Source organism: Solea solea, chromosome 20 (assembly GCF_958295425.1).
Source record: "Solea solea chromosome 20, fSolSol10.1, whole genome shotgun sequence".
Lineage (NCBI taxonomy): Eukaryota > Metazoa > Chordata > Actinopteri > Pleuronectiformes > Soleidae > Solea > Solea solea.
The window spans coordinates 18,060,184-18,080,861 of NC_081153.1; the positions used below are offsets into that span (position 1 = coordinate 18,060,184).

The window sequence follows — 20,678 nt, forward strand, 5'->3', positions numbered from 1 at the left end:
GGGTCTTGCACCTGCGTCACTTCAGGCCGTCGGACATCCAGCACCTTGGTTAATGTGACTTGAGTCATTTATTCAAGGACTTTGTTTGACAGTTGTGAGGAATTTTTGGTCTGCTCAGTCACGTTCACGGCCTCTCCTCAGGAGGCGGATTCTTTAACCTCCATCCTTAACAGAGCCATTGTTCTGTATGATGAATGTGACAGTGAATATTAACAGCAGAGCCTCACGGGAAGCTCATGCTCGGTGGCTGGGGGTTAATGTGAGCATATGCAAGGATTGCGAAACATATGTTTCAAGCCTACTAATGAGAGGGTTATTAATTTGCACAACCAGGGATATAACAATGTACTTTCACGTAAAAAAAAAAAGTGCTCAGACTTTAATTAAAAAGTCAGGTAGTATGACATGTTTGTCAGTTTTACAACATAAAGCTTATGTCGGTATGTTAAGAAGATACTTTTCCATTCCACAGAAAATACATTTGTTCATTAAAAAAAAGGATGTAGAAATGCTAATATTGTGCCAAAATGTCTACTTTGTTAAAAAAATGAATACAAATGTCTTTTAACAGGAACTAAATTCCCTCAGTGACCCTCGAGATAGCTCTTGATGATGTTGTTCAAAGGTCAAACACACATATCAACAGTAAACACACTTTGATAAGTTCAGATAAGAACTTGCCTCGAGGCTTTTGCCCATTTTGCCCAGAGTCATAAACCAAACTATTTGCATACTGGATTTTCATCTTCCTGGATAAAGATCCTAATGAGCTGCAAAACAAAGTCATGAATATTTCTTTTAACAGAACATGTTGTCCAGTTTTGCTCCACAAGTGTCTTCTACCACAGACTTTTCTTTTTTTTAGCCTGTGAAATGTGAAATCTGGCGTTTTATTTCTGCAATATTATGACCACAGACTTTAATTTCTTTCTTTCTTGTGCAGTTGATTCAGTGGCTCTCTTAATAGCAGAGATTGTTAGTGGGTTAGCTGTCAGAACATCACTTCCACTATGAACGAAAGCTGACTTTGTTTGTAGTCGTCGCACACTCGTGATTCTTCTTTCGTCGCAGCAAACCACTCAGTATACAATCTTGTTTCTTCCACTCCAGCGCTGTACTGCTCCACACCAGACTCTCCCCTCCACGGCTCCATCTCCTCTCAAAGCGGCGGCCACGTCAACAGCGTGGTGCGCTGGGCCTGTGACCGGGGCTACCGTCTCATCGGCAACGCCACAGCATCCTGCCGCCGCACGGCACTCGGATACCACGCCTGGAATTCTCCCGTACCTGCGTGTCAAGGTGCAAGGACAATATTCAGTCATGTTTGACATGCAGTTTATGCAGCTAACAGTGCCTAAACATATTTACGGCAGCAAATGGACCCAATTTCCCCTTGGCTATAAAACGTTGAACTGTAAAACCAATGTTTTTTTTTGTTTGTTTTTGCACCGGGGTAGATACTGTATATCCAAAAGCTCAGAGACTTTCAATATGCATCATATTTCACATTTATTTGGGATAAATGCTCCAAAATGGCTCATTGTGCCTGACTCATTTTAAGGTTTCTTTGTCTTTCCATCTCTTTATATTTATAGTATTTTCACATTGTATTACAGTGCGTTCTTTTGTTACGTCGCACCTGCAATGTTCCAATCCAACACATCACATAACGGTGCGATAGAAAAGCCAAATGGGGAATATATAACACATTGTTGACACTGTAATAACTTGCACCGTGTTCCACAAACTGGTCTATTTGCAGCGGAGCAGTGTGTTCAGCACGTTACGTTTGTTTTGCTAGAACTGGTCGTTACTAGAGATCAAGTGTCTCTTGATTTTCTCTTTTTTTATTGCAGCGGGTAAATATGCAACACTGATAACAAATACAGAACGCGTTCAGTCGTTCGGAATGTTTCCTACAGCACTGAATCTGCATATCCGAACTTGTTTGCATGTCCATGTCGTCTTCTCAACCGCTCTCTGTATGTGTGTGTGTGTGTGTGTCTCCCCCCAGCTGTTTCCTGTGGTGCACCCAAGGCTCCCATAAACGGTGGCACTTTAACAGTGGACTACTCCGTCGGAACAAGAGTCTCCTATTTCTGCAACGACGGGTACAAACTCTCCAGTAAAGAGCTGACATCAGCCATCTGTCAGCCAGACGGAACATGGAGCAACCACAATAAAATACCTCGGTGTTCCGGTTAGTAACACGTGGATCAAGAAGGGCAGGACAGTACATGACACGTTTGGTAGTTTTACTTATGTGGACACGCTAAACAAAGGACAAAACTCACTTATTTACGTCCCTGGAGTGTCTGAGAGAAGGATGTGTCACTGTATGTAATTAAATAACATTGTCTGACTCTGTAAGCCTCATCGCGAGCCACAGACAGTCTTGGCTTCTAATGACTTGGCCCCACGATGAAGCAGCTCTGTATTATCTGAGACACATTTAAGTGATCCTTGTGTTCATTCGATGCATATTTTGAAGAGGCTTTATTTTTCTTCTTCTCTCTGTAGTGGTTGTGTGTCCCAGCATCGGCTCCTTTTCTTTAGAGCACGGCCGCTGGAGGATCGTCAACGGCTCGCACTACGAGTACAAAACCCGCATCGTGTTCACCTGCGACCCGGGATATTTCCGATTAGGCCCCGCCCACATCGAGTGCCTGCCCAGCGGGGCGTGGAGTTGGAGAAATGACAGACCACATTGCCAAGGTAAGGTTCAAACCACCGACTAGTGAAGTGGCCACCACCAGGGGGCGACTCTGCTGGTCTATGCTTTGACTTGTCACCTGATTTAACCGCAGTTAACATTTTCACTAGTTTCAGGTCTTCTTCAATCGAAGCGTGATGTCAATTTTGTCAATTATGTTCACATTTATGAAGTATAACACCGGTGTGATTGACAGCGACTCTGGAGGCTACAAAATGGTTCTTCTTCTGTTCATAAAGTTTTCATGTTCAGATCTATTTCTCCTATTTAGTCACGTTGTCTTTTGAATGTATTCAGCAGGTTCCTCTTACCTAAGAAGAAAAGCCCCTTTTATCATCAGTGGTAACTATAGCAACCAAGGTTGATTTTGGTATTTACATAGGTAAGAACTGAAGAGGGATCGAAACGTCTATAGAAATATGTAACCTGACGTTTCTAGAGATAGAGAAAGAGCTCAATGCCCCTCTTTTATTCAGGCAAAAGTCCAAAGAAGTAACAAAAGGTAAAGCATTAGCTAATGTTCAACATCATAAATGTGTTGAACTTCGTCCTGTGAGCGAGCACCATTGTGGACTCTCCTCTGGTCTTCACATTCACACAAATTTAACCCTTTAACACGAGCGTATCGCAGACGACACGTTGGCAGAAATGCACTTACCGTAATTACGCGAAATACGGTTTCTGAAAGCTGAGAAGTTGTACGTCAACATGTGTCCACATGTGGTTATTACAGTAATTTCACTCATGCTGTTGGAAAAAAACAGCTTTTTGTTTTTGTTCTTCATTTTAAATTGTTAATATAACATGTTAATTGCAAGTAACTGCCAGAAACTGCCAGATATTGAAAGTTATTCTAGAAAAATGGGCAAAAGCACTTATTCACAGGACATTTTGAGGCTTAGGTGTTAAAGGGTTAATAGATGGACATGAGACTGTTATAAATCCTCTCATTATCCTCTGTGTCAAAAATGACATCATTTTATTATCCAAAAAAAACCAAACTACTCATTTCTATTTTGTTCCTTATCTTTTAAATAAAAAGCCCTCAGCATTTATTAAGATTACTCAACATGTTATGTTTAGAAATGAACAAAAAGATTGAATTAATTCACAATTATAACACTCCAGTATAAACTCTGACTCAAGCTGTACCCAAATACTTCATGTCATCATTACTAAACGGCAGCTAACTTTGGAAGGATTAAGCATACTTAACTTAAGTACTGTATATAAGTGAAACTTATTGGTGACTTGGTTGGTATCATATCATGGAGGTGAGACACATGTGCCTCTCAGTTGCTCATGTCTGACTGTGTGTTTCAGTTATCTCCTGTGGTGAGCAGCCATCTCCTCCCAGTGGAAAGAAGATTGGTACTCAGACGACATTTGGTGCCACAGCCATCTTTACGTGCGACGCTGGCTTCATGCTGGTGGGGTCAGCTGTCAGAGAGTGCCTGTCGTCTGGGCTCTGGAGTGGAACGGAAACACGATGTTTAGGTACGTCCGCTTGACCGCTTTACAGTGTGCAGTGTGTATGTTAAATGTAAATCTTAAGAGATATACACGCACGCACACACACACACACACACACTCATGGAGTTGGAATGATGTGATTCCATGAGTGAATCCGTAGGTTTAGGCCGTACACCTCACGTCTGGCTGCACAGCTGCTTCCCTCTGGCCTCCTCCACCTCACAATCCCAACTATCACGAGCAGCCTTCTGCTGTGAATTCACTCTGACTGCTCCTTTTTTCCCCCTCAAAAACGAGCCAGGAAAATCAAGCCTCTTTCGTCTGTCAGCGTGCCAGCCAAAGGTAACAGATGTTATGACACGCCGCTGTCACTTCTCCATGAAATCTCAAAAGAAAATGGTGCTTCCCAGAATACCTGACAGGCCGAGGGGGGGATATGATGAGATGCAATTTATAAAGCGGAAGTTCAACGCAACGTAACCCAGGACGAGGAGGAGGCGTGATTCTGTCAAAGAATAAAATCATTTCAGGCCCCAAAAAAGTGCGATAAGCATCGTATTTTGTTCATTAGTATCGTTTCTGACAAAACAGGCGGCAGCGTTCTTGTTTTGACTCTTCATTCGTTTCCACGAGTCACGGCTATTAAAGCTGTTAACAGCACACCAAGGTCGACAAGTCACGGAAAATCATTAGAAGTTCTCATGGGCATTTAAATGATTTAAATTATAGGGCATTCGAATGAAAGCGACTTTTACTTCTGCTGTGTGTTTGTGATTTCTCACCAAAAAGATGACGACTTAGATGCCAAGCCAACGTTTGAAGCGTTTTACTGATAGAAATAATAATAATAATATTCTAATATTACTGCACTTAGTGCTGGTGAAGGCTGGAAAATATGTAAGAGTTTTGTCATCAGAAGAATGAAGCGTCCTGTGGTCGACATGCTGCACGTTTGTATCCACGCGATCATGTTAGTGCACGTTTCTGCACTTTGCATCAATCACACCTTTGGGAGTGAATCGCAGCAGTAAACGAGCCAACGTTCATTTTGCACAAGCAGGCGTTTTCCTTCTAAATGAGTTGCTTTTTAAGATTCCGTGAAATAAAACTGCTTTCGAGGCAGCATTGCCTACTTTTTCCTTCTTCATTCAAGTGCAGTTGTTAAAAATGTCCGTGCCCCACATACAGCAGAGGCAACATACTGCCTCCTCAGCCCGGGGGTGTTAAATCCTCGAGGTGTATTTAAAACTCCCAGACCTATTTTAACTAATACAGTCTTTCCACTACTGAAATGAGGGCAGAGCAGAGCGTCTCACGGGCGCATTAACACTATTAGGTATCTTCTAATTTACTTGGGACGACTTGGGATTCGTCAAAAACAAAAGTAAGTATAATGTGCGTAAAAGACACAAACCAAAATAGCACAAATTCCATCTTAAAGATTCAAAGTCATATATTGACCGGAAATAGTTTCCTCATGCCTCAGGTTTCTGTTGTTGTCTCTCTTTCAGCTGGTCACTGTGGAATCCCAGAAGGCATCGTGAACGGCCAGGTGATCGGGGAGAACTTTGGTTACCGTGACACGGTCGTGTATCAGTGTCTGCCCGGCTTCCGACTAATAGGCTCCTCAGTTCGAATCTGTCTCCAAGACAACCAGTGGTCCGGCCAGCTGCCCGTCTGTATATGTAAGAGAAGCGCACACACACACACACACACACACACACACACAGAGGGACGCAGGTTTACCTCCGACTAACTGAAGATTAGCAAAGTCAAACGAAAGTCGGCACCGCATCCGTGTGTATCCATGGCAACCCCTCGACTAGACTGCAACAGAACACACAGTGACTGCAAAGGCGTCGCACATCACGGAAACTGTAGGGACACGACTGTGCCTACGCTGCGTTAACACACAGTTCTCTTCACGTGTGATTTCTGTAGTGACCGCGTTTGCCGTCTGTATGTTGTCAAATATTAGAAACAAGAATCGATGGAATAAAGCACAAAATCACATAAACACAATCATAGGGGAGGATCAGTAGCATCACATAAAATGGACTTGTCTGCCGCGCTGTCGTGCTTTTGGGTTCCTCCCTTGCCAAGTACCAGCGAACGTGACACTGGTCGTCAATCAATCAATCAATTAATTAATTAATTAATTGATTAAACATTATTTATGTGGCACAAAACATAGGATGTTGAGATTAAATAAGAGTCTTTTTGTCATTCAGATTTTGACAAGAAAACACACAATAGCATTTACTCAAGAATACACAAAAAATGTTAAGATGTGATGCCATAGATACCAGACAGAGGAATTGAACTGGAACTGAGGCTCATTTGTCAATATAAATGTACTTTTTTTTTTAAATTTTGCCTCGTTTTGTCTGTGTAGTTGAAGAAACAATCACTTTGAAGGACCTGCCAGTAGCAACTTTGGCTCTAAGATGCATATTTTTATGTCTTTGAATGACACAATACCAAACTAATTACTCAAGTTAAACAGCCAAATAATGCTCCTCAAATTCAGTTTTCCAAGTCCAAGAGGAAAACTGCCAAAATGTGATAGAATCTACTTCTTTCTTTTGGATAGAATGTTAATAAATGAAATGGTTTATCATAACAACAGATGGTTTCATCTTTAACTTCAGTGAAAATGGAATAACAAACATATTGACGTTTATGGACAGACGAGTCCAGTACACCGTCGACCTCGGTCGATGGGAAACAAGTGAATCACGTGTAGCCTTAGATGTGATGTGATCTAGAACCTCATTAAATAAACCACCCGCAGTCATATTTTTGTTGTTGTGGTTCAGTGATAACAAAAATAAGAATTCAGAGAATACTAATGGGAAAATACCCGTTGGGTTTTTTTTTACGAGGTTGCGTGTGCATTATTGCGTCTGTGTTTGTACGAACCGGTAAATAATCAATGATTTAATTGATTTCTTTGGAAATTTCTCAAACCGAAGAAGGGAAACTAGGTTTTACGTAAAGCAGTGCTTGAAGGCGGCACCGGCACTTTTTAATTTGACTAGTTTGAGTACGGGGCGCTCTGCTTAGTTTATTTGTCCAACTCAAGAACAATATCTACTGGTAGTTTTTAGATGCCACATGTGCTTGAAGTTTGAGTCAGTGTTGGAAATATTAAAGATAATCTAAATATACAAGACACTTTCTTGTTGTTTCCGTACGGACTAAATATTTAAATAAATAGATGTTGTGAACATCTTCCGGCATCTTTTATTTACTGAAAATGTTCCTCCCCTTGTATTTAATGATTTAGTAATATAGACACACACTCAAACTGACATGAAGCGGACATAAAGTCTGTATCTTTCAGAAATAACTCATTCCGGGTGCGTTCGCTCAGCGGTCCTGAGGTGGTTTGCTTTGGATCGACACTAGCGGTGTTATATAAAGGGCCGGAGGACCCATGTGCTACTTTTGGTCTGGATGAGATAAATAGCTGCTCTTCAGGATACACAGGCTATAACAGGGGGTTCTGATGTGGCCAGGCTACCGTGACAGTGGGCGATAATCGATGACCTGGTGGTAGCATCCCAAATGTTGTTTTTGGCAGCAGCTCGTCCAACCTGTGACACGACACCTTTTCTCTCCCGTTTGTTCATGAAATTAGAAGGTCAGAGTTTCCTTTCTTCCTGATATCGCTCGTGATTACGGCCTTTATCGCAAACACAAAACAGAGCAGTTCAGTTATATGTCGGTAATGGATGCATCTGTGTCCACGTCGTCAGGCGAGCGCGTGTTTCCGCCGTGATTCTGTGCTCCCTGTTTTTATTGAGGTTATTCATGCAGGAGTTATTGAGGGAAATCATTTTACAGCCAAATTATACTGTAATTATGGAGATGAGAGGCTCTTGTTTGGAGACACAAACACAGAATGATGATGAGACGCGCGCGTGTGTGTGTGTGTGTGTGGCTGCAGGGCGCGCTGTCGGTGTCAGATAAATTTGTATCTCAGGCATGCAAACAAACCTCTGGTTTTCAACTGACCCACGGCTTATTCTTCTCCCTCTCCCCCGTCTTCTCCTCTCCTCATCATTTCCCCTTGGCTCTCCTCACCTCAGATAATACTTTCCCTTTGTCTCTCTCTCTCCCTCTCTCTCTTGTCTTCTCCTCCATGATGTGTCTTTGCAGTTTTCTTTAACGTTCATCAGACTCTCCCTCTCTCTCTCTCTGCTTTGGTCCACATTTAAACGGGGAGAACGGAACAGACAGATGACAGTGGCTCAACACTGTTTACACAGACATCAAAGCATGTCAACACCACCATGAGGACAAGGGAGACGCACACTTCTAAGTAGCCTCAGTGAATACAATTTACAGAATGAATAATAATAATGAACAGTGGCAAACAGAGGACACTCATCTCTAACACAGCAGTTAATATTTCTAAAATAATGACCCTAATTTGGGATGCCAGCGATGTCTCCTGAGCCATCTGACATTTTCACAAGTATCTTTGAATTGCTGCAGGAAATAACACAGATAATTGGCCCAAATCTCTGCTTACTTTTAACACTGGTCTACATGGCCTCTGATTTTCAGGTCTGATTCTGCTCTTCTTTTTTTTTAATTTTGTGGCTGTCACATCAAGAAGAGATCTTAACGAATTGGATTTTTTTTGCAATTTAATGAGAAAATGAAGCAACGGTTTGTAACGGGCTGCAATATTTACAAAATGGACGTGGATCTGAAACAAATGAGCGGTCAGCCGCCACAGCGCTGTCACTGACATCTGAATTAGCGCTGCAGAGATATCCAACCGGGACAGAGAAGCAACGACATGTTTTTCTTCTTTTTTTCATTTTAAATAAGTTAAAGAAATATCACGTCCACACAGAAATGACTTTTAATGAGTTCAGCAATGATCAGTTAAAAAATGAAGTAAAGTTTTGATTCAAATGTGGTAATAACTCATGCTCTCTTCCCTAAAGCCATCAGCTGCGGTCATCCAGGAAGTCCCATATATGGACGCACAGTGGGAAACGGCTTCAACCTCAACGACGTGGTCAGCTTCGTTTGTAACCGTGGCTATGAAATGGAGGGGCCCGCACGTGCTCAGTGTCAGGCCAACCGGCAGTGGAGTCACCCGCCTCCAACATGTAAAGGTGGGGAGAAAAGTTAAGTGTATTCACCCCTAACCTTATTTACCCCTAACCTTCAAAACCACAGCAGCGACGCTTATCTTCATTTACCCGCTCTGCCTTTTTCCTATAGCAACCGTCCTTATTTACCCCAGGCTTTTTCATTTCACCCCAGTTTTTACCCTCAACTGTATTCATTATACTCATCTCTGCCATCATAACCCTGAAGCTTATTATAACCAAGTTAAAATGACTTACTTTTTTTAAAATTACTTTTTTTTTCTGGCTTCAGCATTAGGATTATTATTATTTTTTTCCTTTTTTAGTGAAACAAACATCTCAAACCCAGAGTTGTCGCTAACAGTCCCGGCTGCACGTGTGGTTTTGCCACAGAAAATAGTCAAATTAAAGATGCAGCCCAGTGATAAGAAACTATTGCATGGATACTTTATCCAGGATGCAATACTCTTTTCACCCCCAGACATCACCAACCATGTTTCACTTCCCTTTTCCAGCCCTCAGTTTCACCACATTGTGCCAATTATTCCCAATATTATTTTATAGAAATCTGATCCCAGTGCAGGTGGAGGGGAAATGTAACCGCCCTCTCTGGTTCATGCCAAATAACACATACGTCTTTTATATCTCTCTTTCTCTCCCTGTTGATTTGTGTGTACGTGTATGTGTGTCTGTGTGTGTGTGTGTCCATGTTTGTGTCTCTCTGTGTATAGTGGTCAACTGCTCTGATCCAGGCATCCCAGCCAACTCTATTCGACAGAGTAAAATAGAGCACGGCAACTTCACCTTCGGCACCGTGGTCTTTTACGACTGTAACCCTGGCTATTACCTGTTTGGGTCACCGGTGCTGACCTGTCAGCCGACCGGCCACTGGGACAAACCCCTGCCTGAATGTATAGGTTTGTATGTCTTTATATCAACAGACTTTGTTACTGTTTAGTTTATTAAAACTACTATCTTGTTTTTGTTGTTGTTGTTGTTGTTGTCGTCATGTATATCAGTGAGCAGAGCTGTCTGTTCTTTGTAATGCTTGAAGTATCTTTTTGAGTCTGAATCTACTTATTTAGTTCTTGACCCTTAGAACACCTTAGAGCACATGTGTCAAACTGGTGGCCCGGGGGCCACATGTGGCCCTCCAATCAATTACATGCGGCCCGCCAACCACTGTGCAAGGTGATGGAATAGAGACAGAATATAAGACTAGTATTTTTTATAATAGTAATAAAACATTCGGTTGTAAGCATTGCTTTATTAAATGTATTACACTCAACATGAAATTACATATATTTAAGCTGTTTTAATCACAATTATCCTCGTCATTATTTGCTAAATTTTCAATTTAATTCTCTGTTTTCGTGCATCATAAATATTTTTTTATTGTGAAACATTTTATATCAAAACAAGCAATTTTACTTTGCAATTCTGTCTAATATCATAATGAATATCTTATATTGACCACCGGCTGCTAAATAGTTGTTTTTTTCCACTTTTTTTCCTCTATGTCGGCCCCCGCTTGACCAGACTAGATGCTCATTGGCCCCCAGGTCATTTGTGTTTGACACCCCTGCCTTAGAGCATTTCGGCTGCTTTTTTCCATTACTATGTTAAAACATACAGTATATACAGAGGCTTTAAGAATGTGCAATATAGAGTGTCTTATATCCTATAGCACAACCTATAGGATAGGCAGTGTGATGAAAAACAAAAACATTTTCACCACCTTATAAACACACCTGAGCAAAAAGTACTCAAAATGTTCAAAATCGTAGTGAAGTTGTGAAATTTGGAAATACGTCACAGTTCAAAGTTCACTTTTCACTCGTTTTTTGAGCACTAAGGGTTAATCACTTTACCTTTTTACGCACTGTCTGTGCTTCTTCCATTTCTTTCTCCCTCCTCTTCCTCTGTCTCCAGTCGTAGATTGTGGCCATCCTGGCTCTCCACCTAACGGCGTGCTGAGTGGAGATAAGTTTACATTTGGTTCAACGGTTCGGTACTCCTGTCTGGGCGGGAGACAGCTGAAAGGAGAATCGTCTAGAACTTGTCAGCTCAATGGAATGTGGAGTGCCCCAATGCCCTTCTGTTCTGGTAACCCTTTTAACCTCTGCTGAATGTACTTGCTTTTAAATGTCTCACAATCACAAGAACAGATCGAGATTTAGCCGCGGATGAAAGGTGAGACGTGTTGAAACATGCAGATTGAGCGGCGCCGAGCGTTCCATTCATTTCTTTAACCCCTTTGCTCTCGGTCGGGGCGATAATGGGAGGGGAGGGATGGACAGAGAGGGAGCAGAGTTGACACATGAAAAGAAAATGGATCATTATCTCCCTGTAAATGCAGCTGCGGAGCATAACCTTCCCGCTCAGGATGCCGTGCGTAGCCCCGCACCTTTAACCACCTTACCTGGTTATCAATGTTTTCTTAAAAGGCAGATTTTTCAAGGCTAAAAAGATGTGTGTGAAAGGAGGAGTAAGAATAACCACGGATGGCTGTAACGTCTTTGTGTGGTAAGTGGATTTTTCAGAATATACCGTGGATGCACCAGTGTCAGCCTTGTGTAAAATCCTTTACTTTCCTCCCTGCTGGATTCCCCCATGTTTGAATGTATCACCACTTGATTCTCTCTCCAGAAAGAAAGCCTCCTTAGCTCCATGATATATAAACAAACCACATAAGTTCTACACTTCTCATTTAGCCAACTGGGGGGCATGATTGGGGCTCTCCAGAATAAGAGGCTCCCAGCTGCCACTTAAATAAAAACACATTTCAGATGAGTTGACTAAGAATACATTGTTATTTACAGCAACTACCGGGGAGAGACGCGGGGGTTAGAGAGGGTAATAGATTAAGAAGCGGTGCTCCACAGTTCTTACCTGCAGGTGTGTACCAGAGCCCTGCAGAGATAAGAGCCTCTGCCCAAGTTCGCTCTGTAATTCTGCTCCATTTACTGTTGATAAGCAAATGCACTTTTTCATGTGATATTGGTTACAGTACCATATTTATATATCATTAATATTATTACCTACGTCTTAAACATACACAGACAAAAGAGTCTTCATTAATAAGTGGCTTGGCTGTCTGTCAACCGAGTAAATGAATAAAAGCATCTTTATTTATATAATGCGATATATCCTTTATTTAGCCGGGGGGAAAAAATTAGGAAAACAACGAGATCACACACAACAAAATAATTAAACACAGCATCCAGCCAATACAACACAGGATCGAGGACAAAGCCAATTATGATACAGGTGCCGTTTCTAAAATGATCCTGCTAAGAATTGAGAAGCAGTCACATCCACTGAGGGATTTTCCCTTTTCCATCCCTTTAAAATCCACTTAAACTCCCCCACAGAGATCAGTTCTGACATCAGTCTGTAAGTTATTCCATGTTGAAGGAGCAGCAATATTTAAAAGTCTTTCTTCCCCAAGTTCTGCTCTCGCTCTCGGGACCGTCGTCTTCAGAACAGAATGAGAGCGAAGGCCATATTGATTTTGGCTTCTACACATGTCGGTAGACAGATTGCCAGGAACTAGGCCAAGAACACTTTTATATACAACGATCGACCAGCGCGAGAGACCGCGTACATACGGCGATGTATGCCATTTAGCAGTGGCATACAGAATATAATGATGTGTGCGATTTCCACAGTGGTACCCAGTGTCTATTTTCTTTAGATTCAGATTCAGCGGCAGCAACCATTGCTGATATCAAATACCTTCATATCTTGAGGGAGAACTTTGATTTGTTCCTCAAAAAGAAACCCAATTTGACCTTCAGCTCGGAGACAAGGTTTTCGAAGTTTGTTCTGAAAGACAAGGTTCCGATCAATGACGATGACCTGACTGCAGGGGCGTTTGTGTGTAAACGGCAATAATAACCAGGTTATTTGAGCAGTGGAACTTTTTGTGGGCGCCTCTTTAGTGTTTTCAGTCTTACTCCTCGAGGCAGTCTTGGGGTTGTTTCCGTCTGACTTGATAAAAAACAAATCACTTCCTGTGAACACTGCTACGCTGACAAACACAGAGGGAGAGCCGTGTGGAGCTGAGTCAGCATCTGCGTGAACTCATTCAGCAATGATTTGAATGTATCGGACATTTGTTTAGATTTAAAAGTCATGCATTAGTGCTTTATTTAGTCCCCCCCCCATTCCTCCTGACTAGACTTCCTCCAAAAATAAATCGCCGGATCAGATGGGTGAGAGTGATGAAGCCATTTTTCTTGTCCTGCATTATGAGGATTTCTGCAGCCTGGGCAACTAAGCCTCAGACTACAGCCAAATCTTTCTATAGTACAGGTGTATGCGTGCATGTGTGTGCGTGTGTGTGCGTGTGTGCGTGTGTAAAACCGATTAGTGGTTGTTCCAAAGTCACCTGAGGGAAACGACAAAGATTAGTTTTCACAACACTGAGAAGCACGCACACACACACACACACACACACACACAGGCCTGCACCAAATACATACGGTAGATTGGTTGTGTACCCTTTGTAGACCTGATATCCCTGAGGCTACTCCATACCATGTGTGTATACACACACATATACAGTGTATATACATTTGTGTCCTCTATGTACATAGTGGTATTTGGGATGACATGTTTCGCGTCTGTTCTCTGTGAAAATAATGAATCTCACCTTTGATCGTCTCGTCACACGCCTAAGCGTTTGAAGACAACAAAACAACAATGCGCTAAAGCCTTATTTATTTACATCCGAGAAAAGCGCCGTCTCAAATCCTCAAGGAATTACAAAAGATGTTATGTCATTACGCGTCGTGTCTGCAGGTGTGTGTGTGTGTGTGTGTGTGTGTGTGTGTGTGTGGAAGCTCGGTTTAGTAACACGCCTCGAGATATTTGCTGTACAATGCAAAAATTTAAAATTATTTAAAAAAATACATCATATGTCCCAGTCATGTTAAAGATCATGTTAACAGTCAGTAATCAGTGTCAATATGAATTAAAATGTACAGTAGAAATTGCTAAAATATTCTGCTCCTTATTCAAAAATAATTAATTAGGGTCAGTGCAGATTTTAGACGTCACATGACTCGGTTTGCTCAAAAAACCAGAACCAGTACCAGTACCGGTTCCAAGCTTTAAGAGTTACCCTGTCCACTTTAGCTCCACTGAGCTTGAGCAATATAACAGAGAACCTGACAGACTGAATACGTCTGACCCTTCCTCTCCCCCCTGGTGCTCTGCCTGAGCATAGAAACAGCCAGAGCTGACCTTCAACTTTCTAATAAACATTTCCCTCATTCTACTCCAGAGAACACTCACACATCGAAAATGAACAAGATATTTAAGTTCATTAGCGTTTCGAGTTTGTAACAACGCTGAAGTTTTACAGGTTCCAGATTTACAGCTTCACGGTCGGCAGTTAAGGCGGAAAATTAACTCACAACGGTCGCGCGCCTAACTTAGACTAAAGGTTTTATAAATGTCATAGCGTGTCTCAAAATAGAGTACGGCTTTCGCACTGGAATCTGTTACCTGGTTCTCCATTTTCATAAACAGAATATATTGCAAGAACATCTTGAAGGAATCCTTCCAAATGAGGCCCAAAACTTTAAATATCCAACCCAAACCTTGAGATAATGGATTTTTGGATAATTAAACAGCCAGCAAAATATCAACATGAGGTGTCATTAGTATTCCTGTTTCATTTTGACATTTGCATTCATATTTCGGTCTCTTGACGACCTACTTTTAACCAAATATCAGCGCCTAATGAAGGCCAGCTGCATGACTGATGTGAGATTACAATCCGTCTTTGTAGCAGGCACACCTGGCATGTGATGGTTGTTGTTGTGAGGTGGTTGACCTCACGCTTTCTCCTTGTTTCTCTCTTTGTAGGAGACACAGCTGGTTCCTGTGGCGATCCTGGTATTCCCTCCCACGGTTCGAGAGAACAAACAGACTTCAAGATCCGTTCCAAGGTTTACTTCGGCTGCTCCGAAGGCTACGATCTAATTGGTTCTTCAGAGAGGATGTGCTTCCCTAATGGGACCTGGTCTGGCACACAGCCCTTCTGCAAACGTAGGACAATACTTCAAGTTAGACCTATTCAAACCCAGCACTTGACATTGACCCAATTATAGATCAGCCCATGCACTGCACACTGGCACACTAAAACAAGTGGAGCTGAAAGTCATTGAGATGCGTCAGGCTTTCTGTCTCTCATTCTCTCCTCTCCCTCCCAGCTGTCCAGTGTGGTAACCCTGGTACTCCCAGTAATGGTAGAGTGTTTCGTTTGGATGGGACGACGTTTTCTCACTCTGTCATCTACTCCTGCATGGATGGATACCTGCTCACCGGCGCCACCACGAGACAGTGTCAGGCCAACGGGACATGGTCTGCAGTACAACCCAACTGTACCAGTAAGTCACCGGCTGTATACTCGCCCATAAGAATCTGAACTCTCTTTTGAATCCTCCAAAACTACAGTTCGGTTGGTGCCATGCTGGCTCCTATTGGACGATACCAGCTGTCAATCACATTGGTGTCCACTTGTGTTCTGTACTGTATCGTCTATTGTCTTCAAAATGGGAACATCATTTACAGACCTCATGGTCTATTGAAGAAGACCCGAGACGGCACACATAGTCGCCCCCTGGTGGCTATTCAGTGAACTCTTACTTCCTGATTGACTTCACCAAGGAAAGTGGATGACTACATGCAGTCTATGATACTAATTTAACAATATTTGATGATCCATACGCAAAAACAGTTGTCTTCAATACATTTGTTAGCGCTATTTTTGAGTGTGAACTTGACTCTCAGCCTTATATATATATATATATATGTATATATATATATGTATATATATATGTATATATATATGTATGTATATATATATGTATATATACATGTATATACATATATATCTAACGTGATATATGTATATATATCACGTAGAAGCCTGATGACGAGCCTGATTCATTTGAATCAGGTGTGTTGTAGCAGGGCAGCATCTAAAACATGCAGGACAGTGAGTAGCAATGGGAAACACTGACTTCATCAGTGTATTCAATTCTTCCTTTGCAGTGACGTCAGTAAACGTGACCGTGAGGTTTCCTCTCCTGACTCTGTGCCCACGGGTTTTTAATTCACTCTGCGACAGTAAAGGGTCTGAGTAATGACACCGGCCTCAAATCTTGCGCCATCGGTGTTGACTTTAGTTCATTTGCTCTCTGAAATGTGCAGCAAAATTCCCAAGAGCAAGTAACCATAAAATATTCGCTGTGTTCCAAAGCCAGAGCTGTGGTTGGAACAAGTATTTGTCATTGCTTCATGTAACACAGACAAAAACAGTCTGCTTGTTTGCATTTCTGTTTACAAAAACACAGCAGCTACCAGTGGAATAATTATACTGTAACTATTTGCATGTTCTCATAACAAAGTCCCCTTTTAACTTTGTGACCCGGGATGACCCTCACTTGTCCTGGGACCCCATATGAAGAAGGTCCTAATCGTATTTTTAATGTTTTAATCTCTGATTTCAATGCATTATGGGGTGAGAGAAGCTTTAAAATAAGCAGCAGTACTGGACTAGACAGAAACGCTGAGAAGCCAGAATTTTTAAATATAGTTTCCTGGAAAGAAAGAAAGTTTAGAAGAATCCCCGACTTAAAGGAAATGGCCTTTACAGTAGATTACAGTACATCTATTAACAGGCATGACAGTATCTGGGGTAGCTTTAAAAGCATTTAAACTGCCTATTAGACTGTGAAGGACAGCGCTTCATAAGTGGAGTCGAGGGAATCCTAATGCACCTTCAAAGACTCCAGGACGACGTCAGCCGTTTTAATATCACCGCCGCTTCATTCATGCCAACGCAAGTTTCATTTGGACCATAAAGAAATGTAAAGAGATCGACCCGAGATTCAATCACCGCCACTCCACAAATGAAACTTACGTAATATAAAGTCAGGTAGTCGATGCTGCAAAGATAGGAAGTTTCTCAACAGTCGGTGACAAAGCTCGAAGTTTGTCTCTCAACTGTGGAAGGTTGTGGGTGTGATGCCGATGTGTCTCTGAGCAAGAAACTAAGCTTCGTGAATCTGTGAGTGAGAGGGTGAACTGCAGTGTAAAGCATCTTTGAGAGGCCATCAAGACTAGAAAAGCATTAAAGTATTTAAATGCAGACCATTTACCATCTTTTGATCACTGAGAGTACACAGACGTCAGACTATATCCTGAACTCTGCCTTTGTGATGTCTATTTACCACTTAGTGCTTCATTTAAGCAAAAGTACAGTCTGTCCCGACCTCTCTGCCTGTCCCGTTTGTCCTTATCGTTAGAGTTTCCTACGTGAAGCCCCACTGCGTATGCATGTATTACATAAATTAAGATTAAGATCAGCGCTGTAATTGCTTCCACTCCAATCCAATCCACCGTTTCTCCTCAGTGATAAACTGCGGGGATGCAGGTGTGCCAGCTAACGGCCTCCGCTATGGAGAAGACTTCACAATTGCGCAGAACATTTCCTTCCAGTGCCAACCGGGATATAGAATGGAAGAGGATGGATCGGCTGTGAGGACGTGCACTCAGAACGGGACGTGGAGTGGGAATATGCCAATATGTACAGGTAGGAATCAACTATCAATCCACCCAAATCCGGTTAATCTCCAAACAACACTTGTGTTTTTGTTGTTTCCCTAGAGGCCAAACATGCAGGCAGAGGTAGATATTTCGATATTTTTATATTTTTATATTTATATAATATCATAATTGTACATTGGAGACGCATTCCCATGCATGACAACTACCATCTTTGTAACTGCATGCAGTCTTAACTGACGGTGCGCTCTGAAAACACTTAAAGAGTCACACGTAAGAGCTTGTAATCATTTCTGGAATCATTTTAAACTTTGTCTAGTGAAGCACTCGACTGAAAGTCTTGCGGGACAGAAGTATCTCATCACTACTTATCCTCGCAAGTGTTACTGACCTGAAAATCCTTGAATTATTTTATAATTAGTCAAATAAAATTGGTCTTCCTCTCGCTGAAGTTCTCAGTCAGTACCCATGTTAAGTGGAGGAGCAGCTACTTGAAGACACATGAGTTTTTTTTCTTTTTTAACACCTCTTTCTCTTCATCACAGCCGTGACCTGCCCAGCTCCCCCTGCCATCAGTAATGGGGTACTGCAGGGCAGTGACTTTGAATGGGGCAGCAGCGTGAGTTACACTTGCTCCCCTGGATACGAGCTCTCGTTCCCAGCTGTCCTCACCTGTGTGTCCAATGGCACCTGGAGTGGCATGCTGCCACAGTGTTTACGTACGTACTCACACACACACACATCCACACACGACGTTGTGTTATTATACTCACATCAATCCGAATTTATGTGTGTGTGCAGCCAAGTTCTGTGGTGACCCAGGGACTGCAGTCGGTGGTTTCAGAGAGGGACGGAGTTTCATCTACCAATCAGAAGTGTCCTTCAGCTGCGCTCCGCCTCTCATTCTGGTTGGCACAACGACCAGACTTTGCGAAAGTGACGGCACCTGGAGTGGAACGCAGCCACGCTGCATCGGTAAGTTTGTTCCAGGGAGGCCATTTTACAAATTTGACACCATTTCTCTGGGTATATTTTTTTCTTTGACTTGACTGATGGGAAAACGACCTTTGATCTCAGTAGAGTTAGGTTTTATAGGAACATCTTTGATAAAAATCTATAAACAATCTTTCCAAACTTATTACATCTTATATTCTTTATGGATTTGACGAGAAAAGAAGTAGACAGGATCAGGATTCTGGCCGGACCTTCTAAATGTCAGCTTTTGATGTTTTTTTTTTCACTACTTTCAGGGGCAACAGATACATTTTGGTCAGTACTAAAAGTATTAGGATTCAATTCCCCGTCCCACAGTTTCTGAGCCAAGCTACTTAAAAATGTACAAGTTAAAACCATGTCATTGTTTTTCTGAATAAATTCATCCAAAGCCCCCCCCCAGTATAACGCAGTTTAGCAAACTCTCCAACTTGTGAACACAATTCCAAGGTTGGAAAGTCCACCAAAATTTGATTCAAGATGTTACTGCTTATTTCTAATAGTTTCTGACACCATCATCAATCATTCATCCCCCACATGACCTGGAAAAAATGCCTGGCCTCCCCAGGCAGTGGTGTTTTGCCTACTTTAAAGTGTGGGTTAAAAATGGAGAGTGCTGATTGGTCCATTAGAGCCCCATGAATATATAAATATGTATATATATATATATATATATATATGTATATTTATATGATAATCGTGACTAGAGGATCACATTAGACAAACCCTAAATTATCCCTCCATATCATTTCCACATTAGCAACTCTTCTTGTGGAAATAAAATATCTTTATCTCACCTAATTATTATTATTAACTTGAAATGTGAATGAGGTTACACCCTTGTGTGTCCTTAGTTTTAGCTTCAAATAGTTTCAGGTAATGAACTGTGGAGTCGTGAGTGTAAAGCTGGTTGTGTCGTTTCCCCGGGTGCTCTTCTCCATGTGCAGTGGCCGCTGAAATCAGCCCCTCAGGGTTCATTGGTGAAAGCATTGTATTTTGAAAAGGGAATCGTGGAAAAAAACAAGGAGGAACGTACCTTACTTTACTTTGTTTGCTCTCCCTGGTTTGGTTTCCACAAGATGAGATTCAGGTGCACATTATTGCATCACATCATTTCTGCAGCTCCACCTGCTGCTGATTGGATTTACTAATGTCCCATTCCACCACGTCACAAACGTACGTCGCTTAGTTCAGATGTCTTGTCTGAGGAGGTCACAGAAGAGCGTTAGGATAATTTTCACACTTAAATGCAGGCAGCGTAAGAAGACTTGTTGCCATTAGTGTGAGATAAATTGCACGTGGTCAGCAGCAACACTCAGATAGGCTGTGGGATTCCAACAATGATTGATCGGCGTTAAGGGACCCTGCACGTTCCAAGAAAACGTCCCACCCGCCTTTTCACTGCTACCTCCAGCCTAGACTGTTGACATGAGGCAGGTTGGGTTCATAGATTCTTGATGTCGATGCCAAGTTTTGACCCTACCATCTGTGGACCTCAGCACAAATCAAGACCCATCACACCAGGTTTTTCTTCATCTGTCTGGTGTGCCTGTGCACACTGGAGGCTCAGATGTCTGTTCTTTGCTGACAGAAGTAGAACCCCCACATGGTTTGCTGCTGTTGTGCATTCTGAGATGTTTCTTTGCTCACAACAGTTGTAAAGCCCGGTTTTCTGAGTTACCGTGGCTGTTCTTGTCAGCTCCAGCCAGTCTGGTCGTCCTCTCCTGACCTGTTCCTGGTGTTTTGGTTTGAAGAACTTCTGCTTAGTGGGCTGTGTCTTGTTTCTTCAACCCTTCTGTAAG

The 20,678-nt window shown here is 42.2% G+C and overlaps 1 protein-coding gene across 1 annotated transcript in view; it reads left to right on the top strand.

Moving 5' to 3' along the window:
- Positions 1-20,678, top strand: part of csmd3b (CUB and Sushi multiple domains 3b) — a 333,314-nt gene that overhangs the window by 300,454 nt on the left and 12,182 nt on the right. The window contains exons 51-63 of the mRNA XM_058618912.1: positions 1,111-1,299; positions 2,015-2,200; positions 2,521-2,715; positions 4,037-4,210; positions 5,698-5,871; positions 9,151-9,324; positions 10,032-10,217; positions 11,233-11,406; positions 15,178-15,360; positions 15,525-15,701; positions 17,732-17,911; positions 18,429-18,602; positions 18,685-18,858. Of these exons, the coding sequence (XP_058474895.1) occupies positions 1,111-1,299; positions 2,015-2,200; positions 2,521-2,715; positions 4,037-4,210; positions 5,698-5,871; positions 9,151-9,324; positions 10,032-10,217; positions 11,233-11,406; positions 15,178-15,360; positions 15,525-15,701; positions 17,732-17,911; positions 18,429-18,602; positions 18,685-18,858 (2,340 nt within the window). The remainder of the gene's footprint in view (positions 1-1,110; positions 1,300-2,014; positions 2,201-2,520; positions 2,716-4,036; positions 4,211-5,697; positions 5,872-9,150; positions 9,325-10,031; positions 10,218-11,232; positions 11,407-15,177; positions 15,361-15,524; positions 15,702-17,731; positions 17,912-18,428; positions 18,603-18,684; positions 18,859-20,678) is intronic.